At 51.7% G+C, this 20,338-nt stretch overlaps 1 protein-coding gene across 5 annotated transcripts in view; it reads right to left on the bottom strand.

Annotated features, from left to right (window-relative positions):
* ARRB1 (arrestin beta 1) overlaps positions 1–20,338 on the bottom strand; it is a 75,493-nt gene that overhangs the window by 38,574 nt on the left and 16,581 nt on the right. Inside the window, exon 2 of one of the 5 annotated variants that reach the window (XM_042959230.1) lies at positions 6,945–7,092. The exons of the other annotated variants lie outside the window; for them this stretch is intronic. Within the exon in view, the coding sequence (XP_042815164.1) occupies positions 6,945–6,997 (53 nt within the window). The 5' untranslated portion in view covers positions 6,998–7,092. The remainder of the gene's footprint in view (positions 1–6,944; positions 7,093–20,338) is intronic. 5 annotated transcript variants of the gene reach the window in all.

Genomic DNA, 20,338 nt, shown 5'->3' with positions numbered 1-20,338 from the left:
CAGGGGCTCTCTGGAGTGACCTCTCAAGTGTCCCTTCCCAGCCTGGAAGAGCCTCAACCCTCTATCTCCAGTGGAGTCTCATCACAGCCAGGCACCTCCTGTCCATAAGACTGTCCCATAAAGGCACCTCCACTGGGAAGCCTTCCATGTCACCCTCACTTGCTATGGAGTCCTTCTATAGTCCCCCTTCTCCCCTTCCTCCCTGCCCCACAGCAGTTGAGCCCATTACTCTGCCCAGCTTTCTGTGGCTGGTGCCTGTAGATCTGGGCTCCCCATAAATCAGGCAGGGGGTGGGAAGCAGGGAGGAGAGAGACAAAGGCAGAGGCCATAAAATGGGGCTTCTTGAGTGAAAGGACAAGATGAGCCTACCCCATCAGACAGAGGCCTTCCTGAGGGCAGAGGGCAGATCTCCTCTATCAGATAAAGATTTCCCTTAGGGAAATGGCTATGACTTTCCATCACAGGAGTTCCTGCAGGACAAAGATCATGCCTCTTTCCTTAAACATGGAGCTGCCAGAGGATAAGAGGGCTAGTTCCCTCCATTTTAAATAGGGAGCCCCAGGAAATAGAAGCCACATTCCCCCCATCCGACAGGAGTCTCTTTCCAGGGGGATGGGGCCATGCCTCCTCCATTAGACTAGGAGCTCTCAGAGGGCACACTCCCACCTGCTGCCCCCACAACAGTCCTCAGAACAGACTTTAGCTCAGTCTAAGACACAGAGAAGGGCTTCCCCTGGGGCAGAACTGGGGGGAGTCTTGCCCAATCCTCCTTGCACAGGGACCCATGCCAAGTTCCCATTCATGCCCTCAACTGAACCAAAGCTGCCTTGCCATACTTAAGATGGCCACGTGTCTGGGCAGAGGCCACTGGCCGTCTGTCCCAACCCAGGAATGTAGACTTCTCAAGAAATTTTGAAGGGGGCGACTAGGAGAGCCCTGAGAAGAGGACGCCCGGTCAGGCCAGCCCTGGCCTGGATGTGACCAGACATGTGGGCTGGATGGGTCTCTGCTCCTGGCTCTGCCACCAGCTGGGCAAACCTCTTCCCCCTGTGGCCGCTATCACCCCTCCCACCCCCAATCTCCAAACTCTACCATCACCTACTGCTGGCTGAAGTGGCAGGAGGCACAGGAGAGGAAGGACAGCAGGGCCCTTCCCAGGTCCCGCCCAGAGGACATCACTGGCCGCCCCGAGTGCCGGGTGCCGTCCCTGAGCCTGGTCCAAGCCGCCTTCACAATCCTTTTCCCTACGTGTGCCAGCTCCAGGGAGCTGCTATTAGTTAGCATTGATCCACAAAGTGCTTTGATGACACTGTCTATGAGCTTCACACCCAGGGCCCTCGGGGCTAGGAGCAAGGGGTGGAAATGGAGCTGGGGACCCAGGCCACTGAGCAGAGTGACAGAACACTGGAGCCCCAAGACCAAGGCCCAAACAAGCCCAGGGCCAGCACTCAGTAAATGTTAGCTGAATACATGTTCACTGAAAAGCTACCTTAATCTGGTAACTTAATCTGGGTATATTTTCTTATTAAGAACTATTATTGTTGTTATAAGTGATGTTTATCATGTTTAATACAAGCCCAGCACTTTTCTAAACACTGTATCAACTCATTTAATCCTCACAAGAACCCTGTAAGGTAGATACTCTTCCTCTTCACACTCTACATAGGAAGAAACTTAGACACAGAAAGGGTAGTGAGTAACTTGCCCAAAGTCACAGAGCAGAAAAGAAATGGAAGCAGCTCAAACCATCTGCTTGAGAAATTAAGAAGTAAAAATATAATAACAATGCCTCTGAAGTTTTTTAAATGTTTGTGTATTTATTTATTTATTTATTTATTTATTTATTTATTTATTTTTGAGAGAGAGAGAGAGAGAGAGAGAGAGAGGGGGCAGGGGAGGGGCAGAGAAAGAAGGACAGAGGATCTGAGCCTGATGCGGGGCTCGAACTCATGAATCGTGAGATCGTGACCCGAGCCAAAGTCAGCCACTCAGCCAACTGAGCCACCAAGGCGCCCCAATACTTCTGAATTTTAAAAGAATTCGATCGTTTTGAAAGATACAATTTATCCTGTGTTCCAAACCAAATACATTCATTATCAGACTTATCGTGGTATGGTCAGGAGGTAAGAAGTTCTCTCAAAGAGTAGTATGACAAAGGTAAAACATGTGCTTCTCGGTTATCTCAAAATCATAGTTCTTTAGAAACTTTGAGTAGTTTTATTAAAACTTAGAAAACAAGAAAAACTGACAATGGCAATGGTTTTAAGATTTATCATTTATGTCTTAGGTGCTAGGGACTTCGCATATTTATCCTGCTTAATCTTGAGGCCAACTCAAGGAAGAAAAGGCATTTTTCTCCCCTGAGGGTGCCTATCTCCTACACCTCCTTGGTGGGCCTGGTCCATCAGATGTCTGCCCTGCCCAGGTTGGGAGCTGTTCCAGGGCGGGGCTGTGTTTGGCCCAGAGAAGGGGCCTCGCAACGGAGTTCAGGGCTTGGGGTCAGGCGACTGTTGCTTCATCAGCCTGCACTTCAGCTGTCTGGAGTGTTAAATGAGGCCCTGGCACCAAGAGCTCTGTACAAGGGGTGTAAACACTAACCACCACCACCACCACCACAATAATCAGACTCACTGGGTGGTCTTGGGCAGGTTTCAGCCCATCTTGGCCTCAGCTGGCTCACCAGCTCTCAATGGGGGTCACGTTACCTTGATGGGCCCGGGCAGCTGAGAGGAGATAATGGGTATGAGGAGCTCCTTGGAGGTCAGAGACAAAGGCATGTTAGGAGAACAAGGCTGAAATATCAAGCATTTTTAAGAAATGAATTTCCATTATTTCCAAGAACACAGAGGCCTACGGATAAGGTGGGCACGGCAAGGCCAGCCAAGAGCAGCTGTCCTCCGCGAGGCAGAAGCAGGAAGGAGCACTGGGGGTGTCTCTGAACTTCTCCCCAAACCACACCCTGGGGCTTGGTAATCCACACCCTCACACCCACCCCAAATTCTCCACCCACTCCTCATGCTGATTCCCCTCCGTTGTCTGGGGAATTTTGAGAAGCCTGCCAGGAGGAACAGTGCTGGCCTGTTCTTTAGCCACCGATCTGTCTGCACTGACAACTTCCCAACCAGCTCCACCCGCCCAACCTAGATGCTTGTACATCTGACGGAAAGGGTCACGGGGGCCTGCTCAATTCTAAGGACTGGACTGACACATGGAGACCTTGCCCAGGTCAGATCCCAGGAGGCCAGCTCCCTTAGTGCCTCTGCTAGCCTGCCTCTGTTCTACCACAACTCCAGGGACCTTGACAAGCAGAGGGGTCTGTAGTGAATGTATTGCCCACATATGGTAGGGGAGACAGACATTATATTATACTTAAAGGGTCTATCCACCAAGAAGGCCTAACAATTGTAAACATTCATGCACCACGTGTGGGAGCACCCAAATATATAAATCAATTAATCACAAACATAAAGAAACTCAATGATAGTAACACCATAATAGTAGGAGACTTCAACAGCCCACTCACAGCAATGGACAGATCATCTAATCAAAAAATCAACAAGGAAACAATGGCTTTGAATGACACACTGGACCAGATGAACTTAACAGATATATTCAGAACATTTCATCCTAAAGCAGCAGAATATACATTCTTCTCCAGTGCACATGGAACGTTTTCCAGAGTAGATCATATACTGGGACACAAATCAGCCCTAAGTAAGTACAAAAAGATCGAGATCATACCGTGCATATTTTCAGACCACAACGCTACGAAACTTGAAATCAACCACAGGAAAAAATTTGGAAAGGTAACAAATACTTGGAGACTGAAGAACATCCTACTAAAGAATGAATGGGCTAACCAAGCAGTAAAAGAGGAAATTAAAAAGTATATGGAAGTCAATGAAAATGATAATACCACAACCCAAAACCTCTGAGACACAGCAAAGGTGGTCATAAGACGAAAGTATATAGCAATCCAGGCCTTCCTAAAGAAGGAAGAAAGATCTCGGATACACAACCTAACCTTACGCCTTAAGGAGCTGGAAAAAGAACAGCAAATAAAACCCAAAACCAGAAGAAGATAGGAAATAATAGGGATCAGAGCAGAAATTAATGCTATCGAAACCGAAAAAACAGTAGAACAGATCAATGAAACCAGAATCTGGTTCTTTGAAAGAATTAACAAAACTGATAATCCCGTAGCCAGTTCGATCAAAAAGAAAAAGGAAAGGACCCAAATAAATAAAATCAAGAATGAAAGAGGAGAGATCACAACCAACACAGCAGAAATATAAACAATAGTAAGAGAATGTTATGAGCAATCATATGCCAATAAAATGGGCAATCTGGAAGAAATGGACAAATTCCTAGAAACATATACATGACCAAAACTGAAACAGGTAAAGGAGACAGATGCACAAACCAAAAACTATCTGCAAAAGGCACTATGAGGGAGCGTTATAAAGAAGGTGACCGTAACTCCAGAGAGGGAGTGGCTTGAAAGTTACAGAGAACAGGCGACATCTGAGGTGGGACCGGAAGGATGATTCAGAGTTTGCCAGGTCATCAAGGTGCAGAAGAGAGGACATTAAAGTGACGTGCAAATGCATGGAATGACGCAAACCTAAATAGCAGAGTGTACATTTCAAAATCATTTCAAAATCACCATCCCAATTGATACTCTCAAATACCACAATGGGGTTACCTGCCCTGCCACACACACACACACACACACACACACACACACACGCATGCGCACAAGTAAGAAAAGTAAGGGCCAGTGAAGACAAATGATGAGCCCAAGGGGAAACAGTGACTGATTTCTCGGGAGAGGGTAGGAGTGAGGGAGGGACACTGGCTGAGATGGCTCTCTTGTCTTGAAGGGGGCGGTATTCTCATAGGTCAGTGATCCCTCATTTCCTGCCCCTGCTGGTCTGTGATGCCCTCCTCCCATCCCCGACATACAAGCATCCTCCTCCGGGCCCCAGGGCCTTTCAGAAGGGTGGCCAGCAGAGGGACAGAGCAGCCTTCCAAGGAGGCCAAGAAAGATCTGAACTTTCATGAGGCCCAGCTTGGAGGCCGTGCCCTACCCTCCCCCACTCCCCCCAGGGCACTGATAACCCCGACCTCTCCCACTGCAAATCTCCTCTCCTAGCCTGTCCTCTCCCCTTCTCTCGCAGCTGCAGCTGCCGCCAGCCTCTCCCTCTCCTCCCTCCACCCCTCGCCATCCCCAGGGAGCAGTGAGCTCAGCCTTTCCCATCAGCCATCCCTGGGAATGATGGGAAATGCGAGGCAGGCCAGGAACCAGCAGAGGCCTGCCCCAGAGAGGGAGGAGGAGAACACGGGCTTTTCTGAGGGCCACTGGGGGCGTCTTGGGGGCAGGGCTCCGTTCTGCTGCTTGCGATGAAGCCCAGGCTGCCGTAAGAGCACAGTCTGCCTGTCCTTACCACTGGCTCTAAATAAGGTGGGATCCAACTGCTGGAGCTGGGATGGGCCTCTTTTTCTGGATGGGGAGACAGAGGTCCAGAGAGAGGAGGGAAAGGAAGTATGTCTGGGAGCTGACTGCCACATCCCAGGCACTGTTGGAGCCTTTCACGTCCTTTGTCTCATTGGATCCTTACCACTACCCTGCAAGGTATGTGTGGCACGCTGAAGAATGCCCCCCCTAAGATGCCCACATCCCCCAATCCCTGGAACCGTGAATATGCTACCCTACGTGGGAAAAGGGACTTGGCAGATGAGATTTAGTTAAGGTTCTGGGGATAGGGAGCTTCCCCTGCATTACCTGGGTAGACCCAGGGCCATCACAAAGGTCCTTATAAGAGGGAGGCAGGAGGGTCAGAGACAGAAAAGGCAAGGACGTGCTGATAGAGGCATCAGGAGAGAAATTAGAAGATGCTATGCTGCTGGCTTTAAGATGGAGAGTGGAACCAGGAGCTAAAGAACGTAGGCAGCTTCTAGAAGCTAGAAAAGGCAACGGGATGGATTCTCTCCTAGAGTCCTCAGAAGGAACACAACCCTCCAACTTACTTTAGTACTTTGGGCCTCCAGAACCGTCAGAGAATAAATCTGGGCTGTTTCAGGCCGCTAAATTTGTGGTGATTTGTTACAGGAGCAATAGGAGACTAATAAAGGAAGTATTCCCATTCCTGTTTTGCAGATGAGGAAACAGCCTCAGGGAAAGCACGTGACTTCCTCAGGTCCTACACGCTCCCCTCCACACCACACTGGGCTTACTGGGAATCTCCACGGGCTGTCAAGGCTGGGAGCCCCTCAGCCAGAGCTTCAAGGCGGGAGGAGGGGGGAGTGTGAGGAGGAGGTAGGGGTCTGCCACTGCAGGGCCAAGGTTGAGGACAGGAGTAGGGATGGGATCTGGGGAAGGTTAAAGCTCTGCCTGCAAGGACTTGGATTGTGGATTGTGGCTAGGGCCTTCTGGAGCCAGTGACTGAGTCCTACCCTGCCCCAACTTGACACAGGGAGGCACGGGACACGGACAAGGGGTGCTGGCCATGTAGCTGGGCTCAGCGGGCCAAGAACTTGCAGGATTTATCAAAATTAGGTGAAATTTCCCCATTATCTCTCTTTGCTCCTGATAAAATCCCTGAGAGGAAGGCTCCTCATCCTTCTTCCCACATGACTGGTGAGCAGGATGAGGCCCTGGGGGTCAGTAGCTGGCCCAAGTTTTCACAGCCGGCAAGAAGTGGAATCTGGGTGTTCATGATGATCAACATAAGGAAAACATGACTAATAGCTATTGAGCTGTGTGCACCTGCTGTCCCTGGCATTTTCTCAGTCATTCTTCAGGCAGACCTGGTCAAGTCCCTCCTCTGCCTCAAACCCCTTCACTGCTCCCCACAAGCTCTTCACAATCTGGGCCCACCCACCCCTCTGATCTCCCCTCCCACTACACTCCCCTGCCCCCCATACGCTCTGGCCCCACTGACCTTGGTTGTTTCCCTGGAAACATCAAACTCTTTGCAACTATGGACTCTCCCATGGGGCTCCCACCTCGCCAGCTCCAGGCCACACGGCACTCACGGCACTCACGGTGGAGAAACCATAGGTCTTGGCCACACCCATTCCTTCTTGTGGCTAAGGGGGAGGGAAAAGGGCCAGAGGTCAGCCCTAGGTGGCAGGAGGCCTGGCAGGCTGGAACTGAGAGGGCCTGAGTGAATCGATCATTTCCTACACAGTAAAGGAAGAGCAGCCTGGACGTGGGACAGGGTGTGGTGGGGTAACTTCTCAGGGGGATGGGCCCTCCCAGAAATGCAGATCCTAGGGCACTGGGGCTGAGGAGGCCTCCGAGAACATTGGATTCCAGTCCTCAGTGCATGTGTGGTGGCACTGAGACCCAGAGAAGGACGTGACTCACCCCTGGCCCCAAGCATGTCACCAGGAAGGTCAGTTTGGGGCAGTGTTTTGGGCTCTGCCACTCACTAGCTGGGTGACCTTGGGCAAAGAGAAAACCGTTCTGATCCTCACTGATAAAGTGGAAATAATAACAGTGCTTTTCTTGGTGAATGCCTGGAGAGGACCGGGTGCAGGGAAGCCTCCGGTAAGTGAGAGCCACTGTCACCACTGAGAGAGCACGGCCTGAACTCAAGGCACTGGATGGGGGAGCTCATCCCTCTGTGTGATGTAGCGGGTTTAATTTCACCCCAACGCTGGGCCCTGAGGCCGGGGTGGGAGGGACACCCAGAAAGATGGACACTCGGCTGTCTGCAAAGCCACTGCTTCTGGGCCCCCACAGCTGGTGAGTCCTTAATCTCAGCGGTCATCTCTAGTAAAGAAATTACCAGTCTGATTTTCCTTCCAGTTAAAGAAAGGACTCCTCTAAGGGATCAAGCCTGGGCTAGAGGGGTTCCTGATCAAAACCTGAGCTCTCCACTTCCACACTGACGGAGGCAAGAGGAGCCACTGGGCGCTGAGCACTCTTCCTGCAGGCGACACTGTGCTGGGCTTCTGTGCAATGACTTCTACCTCTGCGCAGCCACCTGAGGGGACCGGGAGACCCATCCTGCTGAAGGGGAAGCTAAGGTCTGTGGAGAGTAAGTGACCTGCCTGCCACACCAGCTGGCAAGGCCACATTCTTACAGCTCCAGAAGGTCTCTGGGCAAGGGCTGTTCCTATTCTAAAGCCTTGGTTCTAGAGGAGGAGCCCAGAGCTGCCATGAGGCCCTGAGGCAGCCTCCTAATTGCCTGCAGCCCCAGCAGCCCATCTCCTCCCTCCAGGCCCTCTCACCTCCCCTCGGCTCCCCAGAGATCCGTTATTAATAACTATGAAAAAAACACATGGTAACGCCGTTGCCTCCGTCTGGACAAGGCTGTCCACCCCCACACCAAGTTCACATCCACTTTATCTCAGATATTTGCTCATTGGGCACTTCCTCAGAAAGTCTTTGGTGACCCCTGATGAGGTCAGGCCCCCTCGTAGGCACTCTCAGGGTATCCCTCACAGTGGGCACTCTGGCTGTCCCCCTGCTCCAGACCAATAGCCCCATGAAGCCAAGGATAGTGTCTGTTTGCTGCCATGGTTTCCCCAGAGGTATGCCCAGTACTGGCACGCAGCCTCAGGAAGCCACTCTCCACTTGCTTGGGCCAGGCACTGTGCCAACTGCTGATCCCAAGCTGCACATTTAATCCCCACGATTACTCTAGGAGGTGGGGGTTATCATCCTCCTGGACAGATAAGCACATGAGACCAGGACAGACAGTGACTTCCCCGAGGATACCCAGTTAACCTGGTACATGGCTGGGACCAGCACCTAGTACCGGCTATATGATCTGTGGGCCCAGTGCAGGATGCGGGGCCCCTAAGAGCATTTAACCAATCGAGAGGTCCTCCTGAGCTTGGGGCCCTAGGTGACCGCACAGGTCGCCCACCCCTGAAGCCAGCCCCCTTGGGCACCCATGTGTTCTGACTCCCGGCCCAAACCCAGGCTCCTCTGAGAGGCCCTTGGGCATCAGTGCCCTATGGCGGTGGTTCTCACACTGAGCATAGGTCAGAATCACATGGGAGGAGGGGCGCCTGAGTGGCTCAGTCAGTGAAGCATCCGAGTTTTGATTTCAGCTCAGGTCATGATCTCAGGAACTGTGGATTGAGCCACGCATCAGGCTCTGCACTGATAATGCAGAGCCTGCTTGGGATTCCCTCTCTCTCTCTCTCTCTCTCTCTGCCCCTCCCAGCTTGCTTGCATGCTCTCTAAATAAATAAATAAATAAATAAATAAATAAATAAACATTAAAAAAGAAAAAAAAAGAATCGCATAGGAGGCCTGTTACAACCCAGCTTGCTGGGCCCCACCTTCAGTCTTCCCATTTAGTAGGGGTGAGGTGGACCTGGGAATATGCATTTCCAACGGCTGCATTTCTAAGGTGAGGTTGATACAATGGCCCTAAGACACTGAGAACCACTTCCCAGAGGAACGTATGTTTAGCAGGGGCATTCTGAATCCAGGGTTTTGTGGAAGGAGAGATTTATGGGCAGGCTATCAGGGCTGAGGATGCCTCATATCCGTCCCACCATACCCAGGCCTCACGTGGAAAGGACCAGCCCTACTAAGAAGGAGTGGGGGGAGGGGGCGGCGGTGCGGTGGAGAGGAAGGGGAGAGGCAGGGAGAAGCGGGGAGGAAAAACGAAAACTTTGCACAAATTATCTTAATTTTTTGTAACAATCTTGAGAGGCAGCTTCTGTTATCTTTATTGTAGAAGAAACCCCTGCATACACAAGTCAATGATTTGCCCAGAGTCACAGTCAGGAAATTACGGAGACCACAACTGAACCTGGTTCAAACTTATGTGTTGCCACAAGCCTGTTTCAACCAGCTGGCCCTGTCAAGTTCTAATCCCATGACCTGCTCAGCCCGGGGAAGCAGAGCCAATAGCCTTGGGTTCACACAGTCCCAAGCCCTGGGAAAGCCTGGCAAGCCTCCAGGGCCCTGCCCCTCCACCACCTGCCTGCCCCCACAAACCCCAGCCTGCAGCACAAAGACCTGGGACCCAGCTGAGGGGGCTAAGTGCTGGCACCATTCCAGCAGGCCAGGACACCCATCCTGAGATCAGAGGTTCCTCCCAATCCAGGCCCTTCTCTCCAGCCTCCCTTCTTTCCACTTACACACGCTCTAAGCCCCAGATCACACGCCATCTGTTCCTTCTGCCTGGAATGCCCTTCCCACCCTGCTATCTGTCCAACTCTTACCCATCCCTAAACACCCCACATCACCTCTACTAGGAAGTGCCCCCTCAGCACCTTGACCATCCTCACCCCTCTATCACGCCACTGTCAGCTTCCCTGGCTGTACCTCCAAAGATCATTCTACAAATACTTATTATCTGCCCTGCTCCAGACACAGTGCAAGGTGCTGAGGATACAAAGCTCAAGGTGAGCTCCGTCAGGCTTGGGTGTGGGTCTGCTTCCCCCTGTGAACCTCTGCCAGGAGGGGCAGACAGAGAAGGAGTAGGTGAGGGTCGTCAAGGAGTGATGGGACCACAGCTGGGGATATGAAAAGATGGTTGGGGGCCTGGAAGGTAGTACAAATTCTATGTTCCAGGCACTGTGAGGCTGTAGGAAGCAGCTCCCCAGTGTCCCACGCCTGGAGTGCAGATCCTTGACAAAGAGCACAAAACTACTACCGAATGAACACAAGGCAGGTTATGTGATGGGCAGGTTATGGGCTCCCCAGGAAACCAAGGCCCAGAGACAGAAAGGGATGAGCCCAGAGTACCACTCAGAGCAGGAGGCAGCCCTAGAATGGGCCTGCAACCTGCTGTCCCAGGAGATGTGGGTTTTAAACAGCAGAGGAAGGAGAAGGCAACGTGCCTTACCCTGAAAAACGTGCCCCGTGGACCCTTCCTCCGGAGACATAAGGCAGTAAGGGAAAGCCACAGCCCACGGAAGCCCTAGGCGGGAGAGGATGGCCACTGAGGAGCAGAGAGGCTGGAGTGTGGCCAGGCTGGCGGAGGAAACATCTTGAGAGGCAAGAGGGAGGAAGGGAGGAGGAATCAGAAAGGAGGAAAGAGCCAGACACGCAAACACCTCCGCCTCCTCTTTCCAACCAAAACAGAATCCCCAGCAGACAGACCTGTGAGGAAGGAGACAGGGAAAGAAGCTGGGGCCTCAGAGGGGTGGGTGGCTGGGAAGGTACCCAGGACAGGAGCCTCTGGAAGCTTCAGGGACTAGGTAGCCCTGCTAAGGATTGGGTGGGGGGTGGTTAGTGGGGAGGCCCCATCAATCAGCAGGGCCCACCCAGCTCTGTACCCACAGGTACTGTGGGTACAGAGCTGGGGCTCGGGGAGGAAGGTGATGTGGACTCCACCTGGTCGCTCCTACTGCTCCTCCAAGACCCACTCAGGTACCAGCTTTTCTCAAAGCACCTGAAGCAACCACTGGGCTGGGCTGGGCTGGGCTCCAGCACAGGATTAGCACAGACTCAGAAAATACTGTGCAGCAAAACTGATCTGATGATGGTGGAGTCAAGGCCTAGCCCTTAGAAAGCCTACAGTCTGGTAGGAAAGCCAAGGCATTCAAAGGTTGGAGCGTGGGCACCGAGGTGACTCTGAACTCCTAGACAACCAGGACTGGCAGGCATTTCAGAACCATCCACAAAGCTTTGATGGGGGCCTTGTCCTCCAGAAGGACACGCTGCTGGGATAAGGAGTCAGGAGGAGCTGGGGGGACTGAAGAAGAAGGAGGCATCATCTTTGTCCCCCACCCCCACTCCACACACACACACACACACACACACACACACACACGAGTGCTGAAGGCTGAGGGGCTTCCAGAGACCAGGGTTCTGGTCCTGGCTCTGGGACTTAGACAAACTCCTTGACTTCTCTGGGTCTCTCCATTCCCTCACCTCCATAATGGAAACTCTCCTATCCCCTTGCCTCTCAGGAGACACATCAGGTCAAGGACAGGCTTCCACACAAGTAAGAACGAAGGCCTCGGGCATGACTTCAGCACATATTAGAGTCCCACCCCATCCCTGCCCTGGCTGCCACCTGCTTTCCTCAGGCCTCCATTTGGGTGCAGCGAGCCTGGGAGACAGAGGTTGTGGTCACGAGAGTAGGCAGCCAGGCCTGGTGTCCAAATGGGAGAGTGGCCCCAAAGCAAATCCACTTCCTGTCCAGGAGCCTTCTCTCTCCTTCCTCTCTCCCTAGCGGAGGAAAACAACCCTTCCCACACAAACACGTCCTCACCACTGCTTGAGAAGCTTTATTGAAACTTCTGTCTGGGCTTTCCCTCACCTGGCTGGCTTTAAGCTGCTAGAATTGAGGGGTCCTTCTTTCATCTATTTTTTTATAGGGAACCAGTCTGGCTTGGTTGAACCTTCCACTCGCTAGAGGATAACAGTCCAGCAGTCAAGTGACTTCCCCTTCCTCAGCCTGTGTCTTCTTCTAAAAAGAGGGGATGACGATAGGGCCTACCCCATAATGTTATTCTGAGGATTAACTAAATGTAGTGCCTAGCACTTAGTAATACTTATTAATTCTTACTATCATTAATAATATTCCATGGGGCACCTAGGTGGCTTAGTGGGTTAAGCGTCCAACTTCAGCTCGGGTCACGATCTCACAGTTGGTGGGTTCGAACCCCGTGTCAGGCTCTGTGCTGACAGCTCAGAACCTGGAACCTGCTTCAGATTCTGTGTCTCCCTCTCTCTGCCCCTCCCCCGCTCATCCTCTCCTCTCTCTCTCTCAAAATAATAAACATTAATTTTTTTTAATTAAAAAAAATAATATTCCACAAATATTTATTGAGTGCCTTTTCTGTGTCAGACGCTGTTGGCCGCCAGGGACAAATGGGCAGATATGTGTAATGGATCCTGTCTATACAAAGTTTCCCCTCTAGCAAGGAAGACAGCAGGGTTCCACACTGCACAGCACCAGGGGGCTCCATGGCACGGACCCCAATGCCAACAGCATCCCCTGCAAGACGGATATCAAAGAAATCAATAGTACACAGTGACTCTAACAATAGGTGCTCTCAAATACAGTGCTCCGAGAACACAGGACAAGTGACTGACCAGCCTGAGAAGTGGAGAAGGCTTCCCCAAGAAGTGACATCTGAGCTAGGAGCTGAAGAAGAAGCAGTAATAACTCTGACAGGGGCAAGGTGTGGGCATGTTATACTGAGGCAAAATAAACAAAAGCTGCTGTGGGAAGGCTCTGAGAAAGGAGCAGGATTCATTCAAGGTCCTGAGGGGTATGGGCAGGCGAGGCCAGCAAGGGCAGGGCAGCAGGGCCCGGTCACCAGGTGGACTCGGTCAGCAGTTGGGATTTTATTGTCACCACGATAAGACATTGGCAGGGTTTCAGCAAGGGATGGACACAATGTAGTTACACTTTAATATGCTCACTTTGGCCACAGGGTGGTGAATGGAAGGACAGAGAGGCGAGAGTAGACACAGGGAGACCAGTTAGGTGGCAGGACCAATAATAAGCCTGCTCTTGAGTTCAAATCCCAGATCTGCCATTTATGAGCTGGAAGGGAGATCACAAGAACACCTGCCTCCTTCAGTTGCTGTGGGGATTAAATGAGCAACTTCGCGCATGTGAAGAACTTGGAACTCGGAATGACCCCTGGCCCATACAGTGCGGTGTGTGTTCAGCTGGGATCATTCATCCAGGGGAGAAATGAAGGTGGCCCACATTAGAGAGGTAGCAGTGAGAGAGAGGGAGACATGGCCAGACTCCAGGGATAATATCAATAAGGTCTCCTTGCAAGCACCCAGCTACTCCAGCCCCTGTGCCAGCCGCAACAGCATGAGACACCCTGAGCCAGAAATGCCCAGCTGAGCCCTTCCCACATCCTGACCGACAGCAATGGGGAGAGATAAAAAAACAAATGTTGTCATTTCCAGGTACTAACTTATTGGGCGACTGTTTATGCAGCAAAAGACAAATGCAACAACTCATTGAAATTTACCTGGCAGGAACCTCCCCTCCCCCAAGAAGCTGCACCTTAGCCACAAGAAAGGTGCTCAGAGTACAGCAGGCAGCTGCCGAGCCTGGGACGTTTGCAACTTCCAGGATTCTGCCTTCGGAGAGCCATCGGAGAGCTTCAAAGCTAATCATCTCAGCATTATTTACAATAGCAAAAAAAAAAAAAAAACTAGAAGTCACATCAATGCCAAATAAGGAGAAGATTCAATAAACTGTGGAGCATTTGCAATGAGGAACTCTATGTGTCATTAATAAATACGGATTTATTAATGGTGGGTTAATGGCATGGGAAATGCTGGAGGCAAAAAAAAAAAAAACCAGTAATCCAAATGTCACATACAGTTTAAGCACAACTGGGTTTGAATACACAGGCACAGGCACATGCACACGTACACGTACACACACAAGCAAAGAGGGAAGACACACAAAAAAATTTTTTTGATGACCTTCCAAAGTGATGAGATTATGGGTGATTGCTATCTTCTCCTTGTCCAAGTGGGAAGGTTTTGTGTTTTTAAAAATAATCACTGAAAGATAAGTATTAGTTTTTTTAAATGCTGCATCAGAACTCTGGTCACTCTGTCTCTAAGAGAACACAACACTAGAAGGTTAGCCTGGTGAAGGGAAGGGTTCCTGCCTGCTTTGTTGCTTTGTTCACGGCTGGTGGCCCAGTGCTAGAATGCTGCCTGGTACGTAGCAGGTGCTTGGCAAGTCTTTGCTGAACGAGCAAATGAATGCATGGCCCTTATCAGACTGCACTGTATCCTTCTGAGTGCCCAAGGGCCTCCCTCGCCAGCCCTCAGGCAGGGACTTGGTCTGGTCTTACTCTCCCTGGGGTTCAGCACAGGGCCTGGCACTGAGCAAAGGCCCATGGATGAATGAAAGGCTGAATAAATGAGTATTCTACCAAAAGAACCTTCCCTGATCACGGCATGCCAAGCCCTCGAGGGCCAGAGTCTATGTGAAGGAGTGTGGTGCGCGTGCCTGGGAGAGAAAAGGGGGGATATGAATACACTGGGGCCCTCTGAGAACCCAGAGAACTCTGCCTGGCCTGACTCTGGCTCTACCTTCTTCCCGAGGCCCTCCAGTTCATCCACGACTGCCTGTTTTGTCCATCCTCCCACCCCCAGGGAGGAGTTCCAGAAGGCCTGACTCAAGCTACTTACGATGTAGTTTTGTTTTTATAAGAAGAGAGAAGGCAAGCGCCTTCCTGGAATGACATTCCTGCTCAGCTGCCCTGGGGCAACCTCTGGGACAAGAATCTGGCAGGGAAGCCAGCAGGTGAAGGCAGAGCTCTGGGGGATGGGAGGGCAGGTGGTCAGAGGTGGCTGGGGGATGCAGGTGTTGGAGAGGGCAGTGCTAGGTGGGAGGCCCCAGAGCTGAGCGAGACTTTGCTGGGGGTGAATGGAAGTTACCATGACCAGGTGACTCCGTATGTATTGACTGTCACAGTGAAGGGATGGGGCACATGCCTGTGCCCGAGTGACAGACTGAGGATGGCCCTGGGAGGGGTGCCAATGTGGAGGGCTTGCCAGAGCGGGGTGCGGTGGGGGGGTAGGCAGCGGCTGGAATCGGATTGTTTCAGTCCATGAGACTCAGAGCCTGAATGACTGCTGGCGGGGCCAGGGAGGCTGACAGGGGCTGGTCAGGCCCAAAAGGAAGCAGAAGCTTGAAGGCTGGGGCTCAGGAGGGACCCCGACTCCCACTGCAATGCCCTACTTTGGTTGTCCAGAGTGCCAGCCCAAAAAAGACCTTCCGCTTTTTATAAATAAAATTGCGACAGATGTGACACCTCAGACCCATCCCAAACACAGGCTCAGAGGTCTGGAGGTTAGAAAACACTGAGAACCCCAGAGCGCAGCCCCCTGACTTCTTCCATGACAAGCAGGCAAACAATAGCCTTACTAAAGTTCCCGAGAGCCCAAGGCACCAGCCCCCAAGGCCTGGGTGTTTTCAAAAGCCATGAAGGAGGCCTGCCAGGTCCTATAGGGGAAACAGTGCCCACTCAGGCAGCTCTGAAAAGCAGGAGGTGAGGTGATTTCATTAACAGCTGGAGCTGCAAGCAGCGTGGGAGGAGGCTTGATTCCTGCACCAAGACGAGACGGCGCTCCAGAGAACAGGCCCTGGGTCCGGCTCACGGCCCCAGCCTCGGAGAACAGCCTAGGCCTGGTGCTCAGTAACGAGCACATAGATAAAAATGTGAATGGGCCATAATAACAGCAGCTAGCATTCACGCAGTACTTACTTTGTGCCAAGTGCTATTCTAAGCACTTTACAAATATTAACTCATTTAATGCTCCAGAAAATTTTACAATTTCCATAATAAAAGATGAAGATCCCCATAATACGAACTTCATTATTCCCATCTCACAGATGAGAAAATGAAACAAAGAGGGGTTAAACAACCTGCCCAAGGCCACATAGCTTTGAATCCTGTCAGTCTTATTCTAGAACCCTTGGTCCTAACCGGTCCGCCATACTGCTTCCCACTGGACACCTGCACCTGTCACGGCGTTCAATCCCACACCATCCTTTCTGCAGTAGTCTCGCCCCCACACCCCTGTCTCACCTCCAGCATCCCCTCCTAACCGATGCTGCCTTGTCTTCTTAGCAACTAAAAAAATATAATTCATTGAGGTGAAATTCACATAACATAAAATGTACCATGCCAAAGTCAACAATTAGCGGCATTTAGCGCATTCACAGCATGCAAAACTTCCTCCTCTATTTCCAAAACATTTCCATCCCTCCACAGTAAAATGCTTCACCCATAAGTAGTTTCTTCTCCCCATCCTCCTCTCCCCCTTCCCCTGGCAACTACCGAGGTCGGCTTTCTGTGTCTACGGATGGATCTGTCCTGGACAGTTCATATAAATGGATTCATACACACGTGACCTTTGTGACTGGCTTCTTTCGCTTAGAACGATGTTTTCAGGGCTTGTCCATGCTGTAGCGTGTATCAGTATGTGATTCCTTTTTATGACTCAATACTATTCTATGGTTTGGACAGACCACAGGTGGTTTAGCCCTTCATCCACTGATGCATATTTGGACCATCTGTTTCCACTTTCTGCTGCCTTTTGACCCCACCATGACTCTGCGGGTGAGGACTATTGTTCCATCTCGCTTCTAGAAGCAACACTGATGTTCATACGTGGTAGAGCGGTGATTTGCATTGGAAGCCCCGGCCTGCCGAACTAGGTGTTCTTCCCTAGAGTTTCCTTGTCTCCCACCAGCCACTCACTCGCCCTGCAAGTCACGCTTTTCCTGGGCATCAGTGCCAGGCACATGCCAGGCTCTGGGCCAGGTGCTGACCACCCAGAGTGGATGATTCAGGCTAGGCCCCAGGGTCCACCAGGGCCTGAAGCTGTAGGGATGGGCTCCTGCCCAGCCCAGAGGTCCCAGGATCCAGGCACACCATGTCCAAAATGAGTACAGGGGCAGGAGGACCCTGCTCCTTCCTTCCTGGGTCTTAGCTTTCTACCCTGGAGAGAAGGAAGATGGCCCCTAGCAGAATGTTCTAGAGTGCTTCACAGTGAGACTGTCGAGCAGAACAGGAATTGCTGAGCTGGAAGGGCCTCCAGAAAACACAGGACTCACAGCATGGAGTGGGGAGGAGCTGTGGATCAGGACAGCCATGAGGGTCTGCCCTGCCAATCTGTCATTTCACCTCTCAGACATAAATGCACGAGAAAAAGTCCTTTGCCAGGAATGCCCACTATGCGTCCCTGCTGTAACTTTGAGCCAAACCTCGTCTGAGCCTTCTCTGCACAGAGGTAGGGGCTTGGAAATCTAGAATTCCAGATTCTAGGTTGGGAGGAGTGAGTTGACTTCAGACAGCCCTTCGTTTTGACAACTTCCCCTCAGGCCACCTCTCTGTGTAAGACGGTGTGGCTATGAACAGTAGACACCCAGGGAGGCCATCTCCTGCCTGGCCCTCCAAGAAACCGCCTCTGCCACACATTTGCCTGTTAATGGGACCATCCTGAGGGAGTCTCTGGCATTCAATGTGGAGACAATCTGGACTCAGCCCAGTGACTCATAGTCACCACTGCCTCCTTAGGCCCCTTTCACACAGGACAGGGGCCTGACAACTATGTAGTGAATGGACGAGTGCATGAATGAGTGAACGCACGAACAAACAATCCCTTGGTGATTTCCCAACTTCTGGCCTCTGTTTTCCAGTCTGTTTTTCTACACAGCTGCCACGTGAACCTTCAGCTCCTGCCTCCCCTGTGAGCTGTGTGGCTTTAAACAGACTGCTTCATTTCGCTGAGCCTCGACTTCTCCATCTGCAAACAGGGAGTCGGCTTGTGGGTAATGAGGAGGATGAAAAGAGAAAGCATTCGCCCAGCACCTCAAGGGCTAAGGAACAGTCCAGGAAAAGCAGTTGAAGGAAAGCTGTTTCTCTCTGGCACCCCACCCCATCCCACACCTCTGATCTCTGATCCCCTGATCTCTCTGTGTTCTAAAGGCTGGAGGAAAGAGCCAAGCCCCTGAGCTGGCCCCTGGCTGGATGTAAATGTTTATGCCAAGCCCAGCCTCCCAGGGACAAGTTATTTGCTCTGCCTGTAATTAATTGCAGTAGGCCCGGCTGGGTAATAAACTCTGCCGGGGAAACATAAACAGTTTGCACAGAGCTCCAAATCCTTTGTGAGGCCAGCAGAGAGGGTCTGCAGGAATGGAATATTCTCCCAACCAGAAGAGGAAGACCCCTGGAGATCATTTGAAAAACAGCAGCTGCCATTATTGGGTGCTTACCTTGTCCTAGGCACGGTTGAGCCCCTGATTATTTGGTACCACTATTTTCTCCATTTTATTTATTTATTTTTTAGGTTTATTTATTTATTGCAAGAAAGAGAGGGAGAAGGGGAGGGGCAGAGAGAGGAGAGAAAGGATCCCAAGCACAGAGCCTGACGTGGGGCTCGAACTCAGAACGGTGACATCATGACCTGAGCAGAAACCAAGAGTCAGACGCTCAACCGATTGTGCCACCCAGGCGCCCCTCCCCATTTTAAAGGGGAGGAAACTGAAGCTGAAAGAGGCAGGGTGACTTGCCCCGGCTAGAAAGTGGCTGGGCTGGAAGGGACACCAAGCCTGCTTTCAGAATAGTGGGGGGGAAGGCAGCCATTCATTCAACAAAAATGTATGTGAATCCCCCGTGCCAGGTACTGGGACCAGAAGGAAAGAAAAGAAAGTCACTGTAACAGAGGGTGATAGCAAATTACAAGTGGCCATTCAAGCTCTGAGGGGAAGAGACCACCCAGTATGCCTCCAGCAGAAACACGTAGTAGGTGTGCAATAAGTGAGTTTCTGGCTAAAACTTCGCGCTCTTCTCCTTGAGCCAATGGAGCTTGTCGCCAAGCAGTTCAGGGAGTCTTGAAGACACTGTGTCAGGGCTGGGGGTGTAATGATGGGTGAATAAAGCATGACCTTCTCTACCAGGGAGCCCAATCCAACTGAGGGTATGCACACATGGGTAAAGGAACAGAATGCAAGACAGGTTGATGAGGGTCATGGGGCAAGACAGAGGGATAATCAGTATTTATTGAGCACGATACTATGTGCCAGGCACTGTGCTAAGCCCTACATTATCTCATTTAGGCCTTCCAACAATCTGGGCAGGGGGAGAGAATATTATCACACCCATTTTAAAGATGAGAAAACCGAGGTGCAGCAAGATTACACTACTGTCGCAAGCACACAGACATAAGCAGTAGTGGTAGTGTTTGAAACCTGGCCTTACACCAAAGCCTATGTTCTTTTCTCCCCACCCCCACTGCTCCTCCCTCTCTGAAGGGGGCACCGAAGTTGGGAGCGACGAGGCAACCACCAGTAAGCTCCCTTCACCTCTCCCCACCTCGGTGCGAGGGTGGAGGACGTGGGAAACAGCGCACCCTGCTGTCCGGGTTTCCTTCCTAAGCCAGAAAGGTCAGTTTGCCTGCCAGGGCAGCAGAGCTTTCCAACAAAACCAGTCAGGCTGGTTACCTCCCACCCAACCCCCCTTCCTCCCCCCCCCCCCCCCCCCCCCCCCGAAGCAGACTTCTATTCTGACCTCTCCCACAAAAAGGCCACTCAGTTTACAACTGTTCCTTCCCAGGGAACTGTATTTCACAGCTTATAAACACTTTCCAACGTCTTAGCTCATCTGACCACCACCACCCCACCCCAGCAGCTCATGTCCCCAGCACCCAACAAGGGGCACAGCAGGGTGCAGGTGAATTTGACAGGCAGTGGACTGGCTCCACCCCAATGCCCTCCGACCCCACCCCCCAACGCCCCAACCCTCCCCACCACACCCCTGCCCATCTCCATCCAGCTTCCACCACCATTTACTGAGCTCCCGCGTGACAAGCCTGGGGCTGTACCAGGATGTTTCATCTGGGGTACATTGT

The sequence above is a fragment of the Panthera tigris genome, chromosome D1 (assembly GCF_018350195.1).
Source record: "Panthera tigris isolate Pti1 chromosome D1, P.tigris_Pti1_mat1.1, whole genome shotgun sequence".
Taxonomy (NCBI): domain Eukaryota; kingdom Metazoa; phylum Chordata; class Mammalia; order Carnivora; family Felidae; genus Panthera; species Panthera tigris.
The sequence above is the reverse complement of the archived record's forward strand: the minus strand, read 5'-3'. Positions and strand labels throughout refer to the sequence as shown.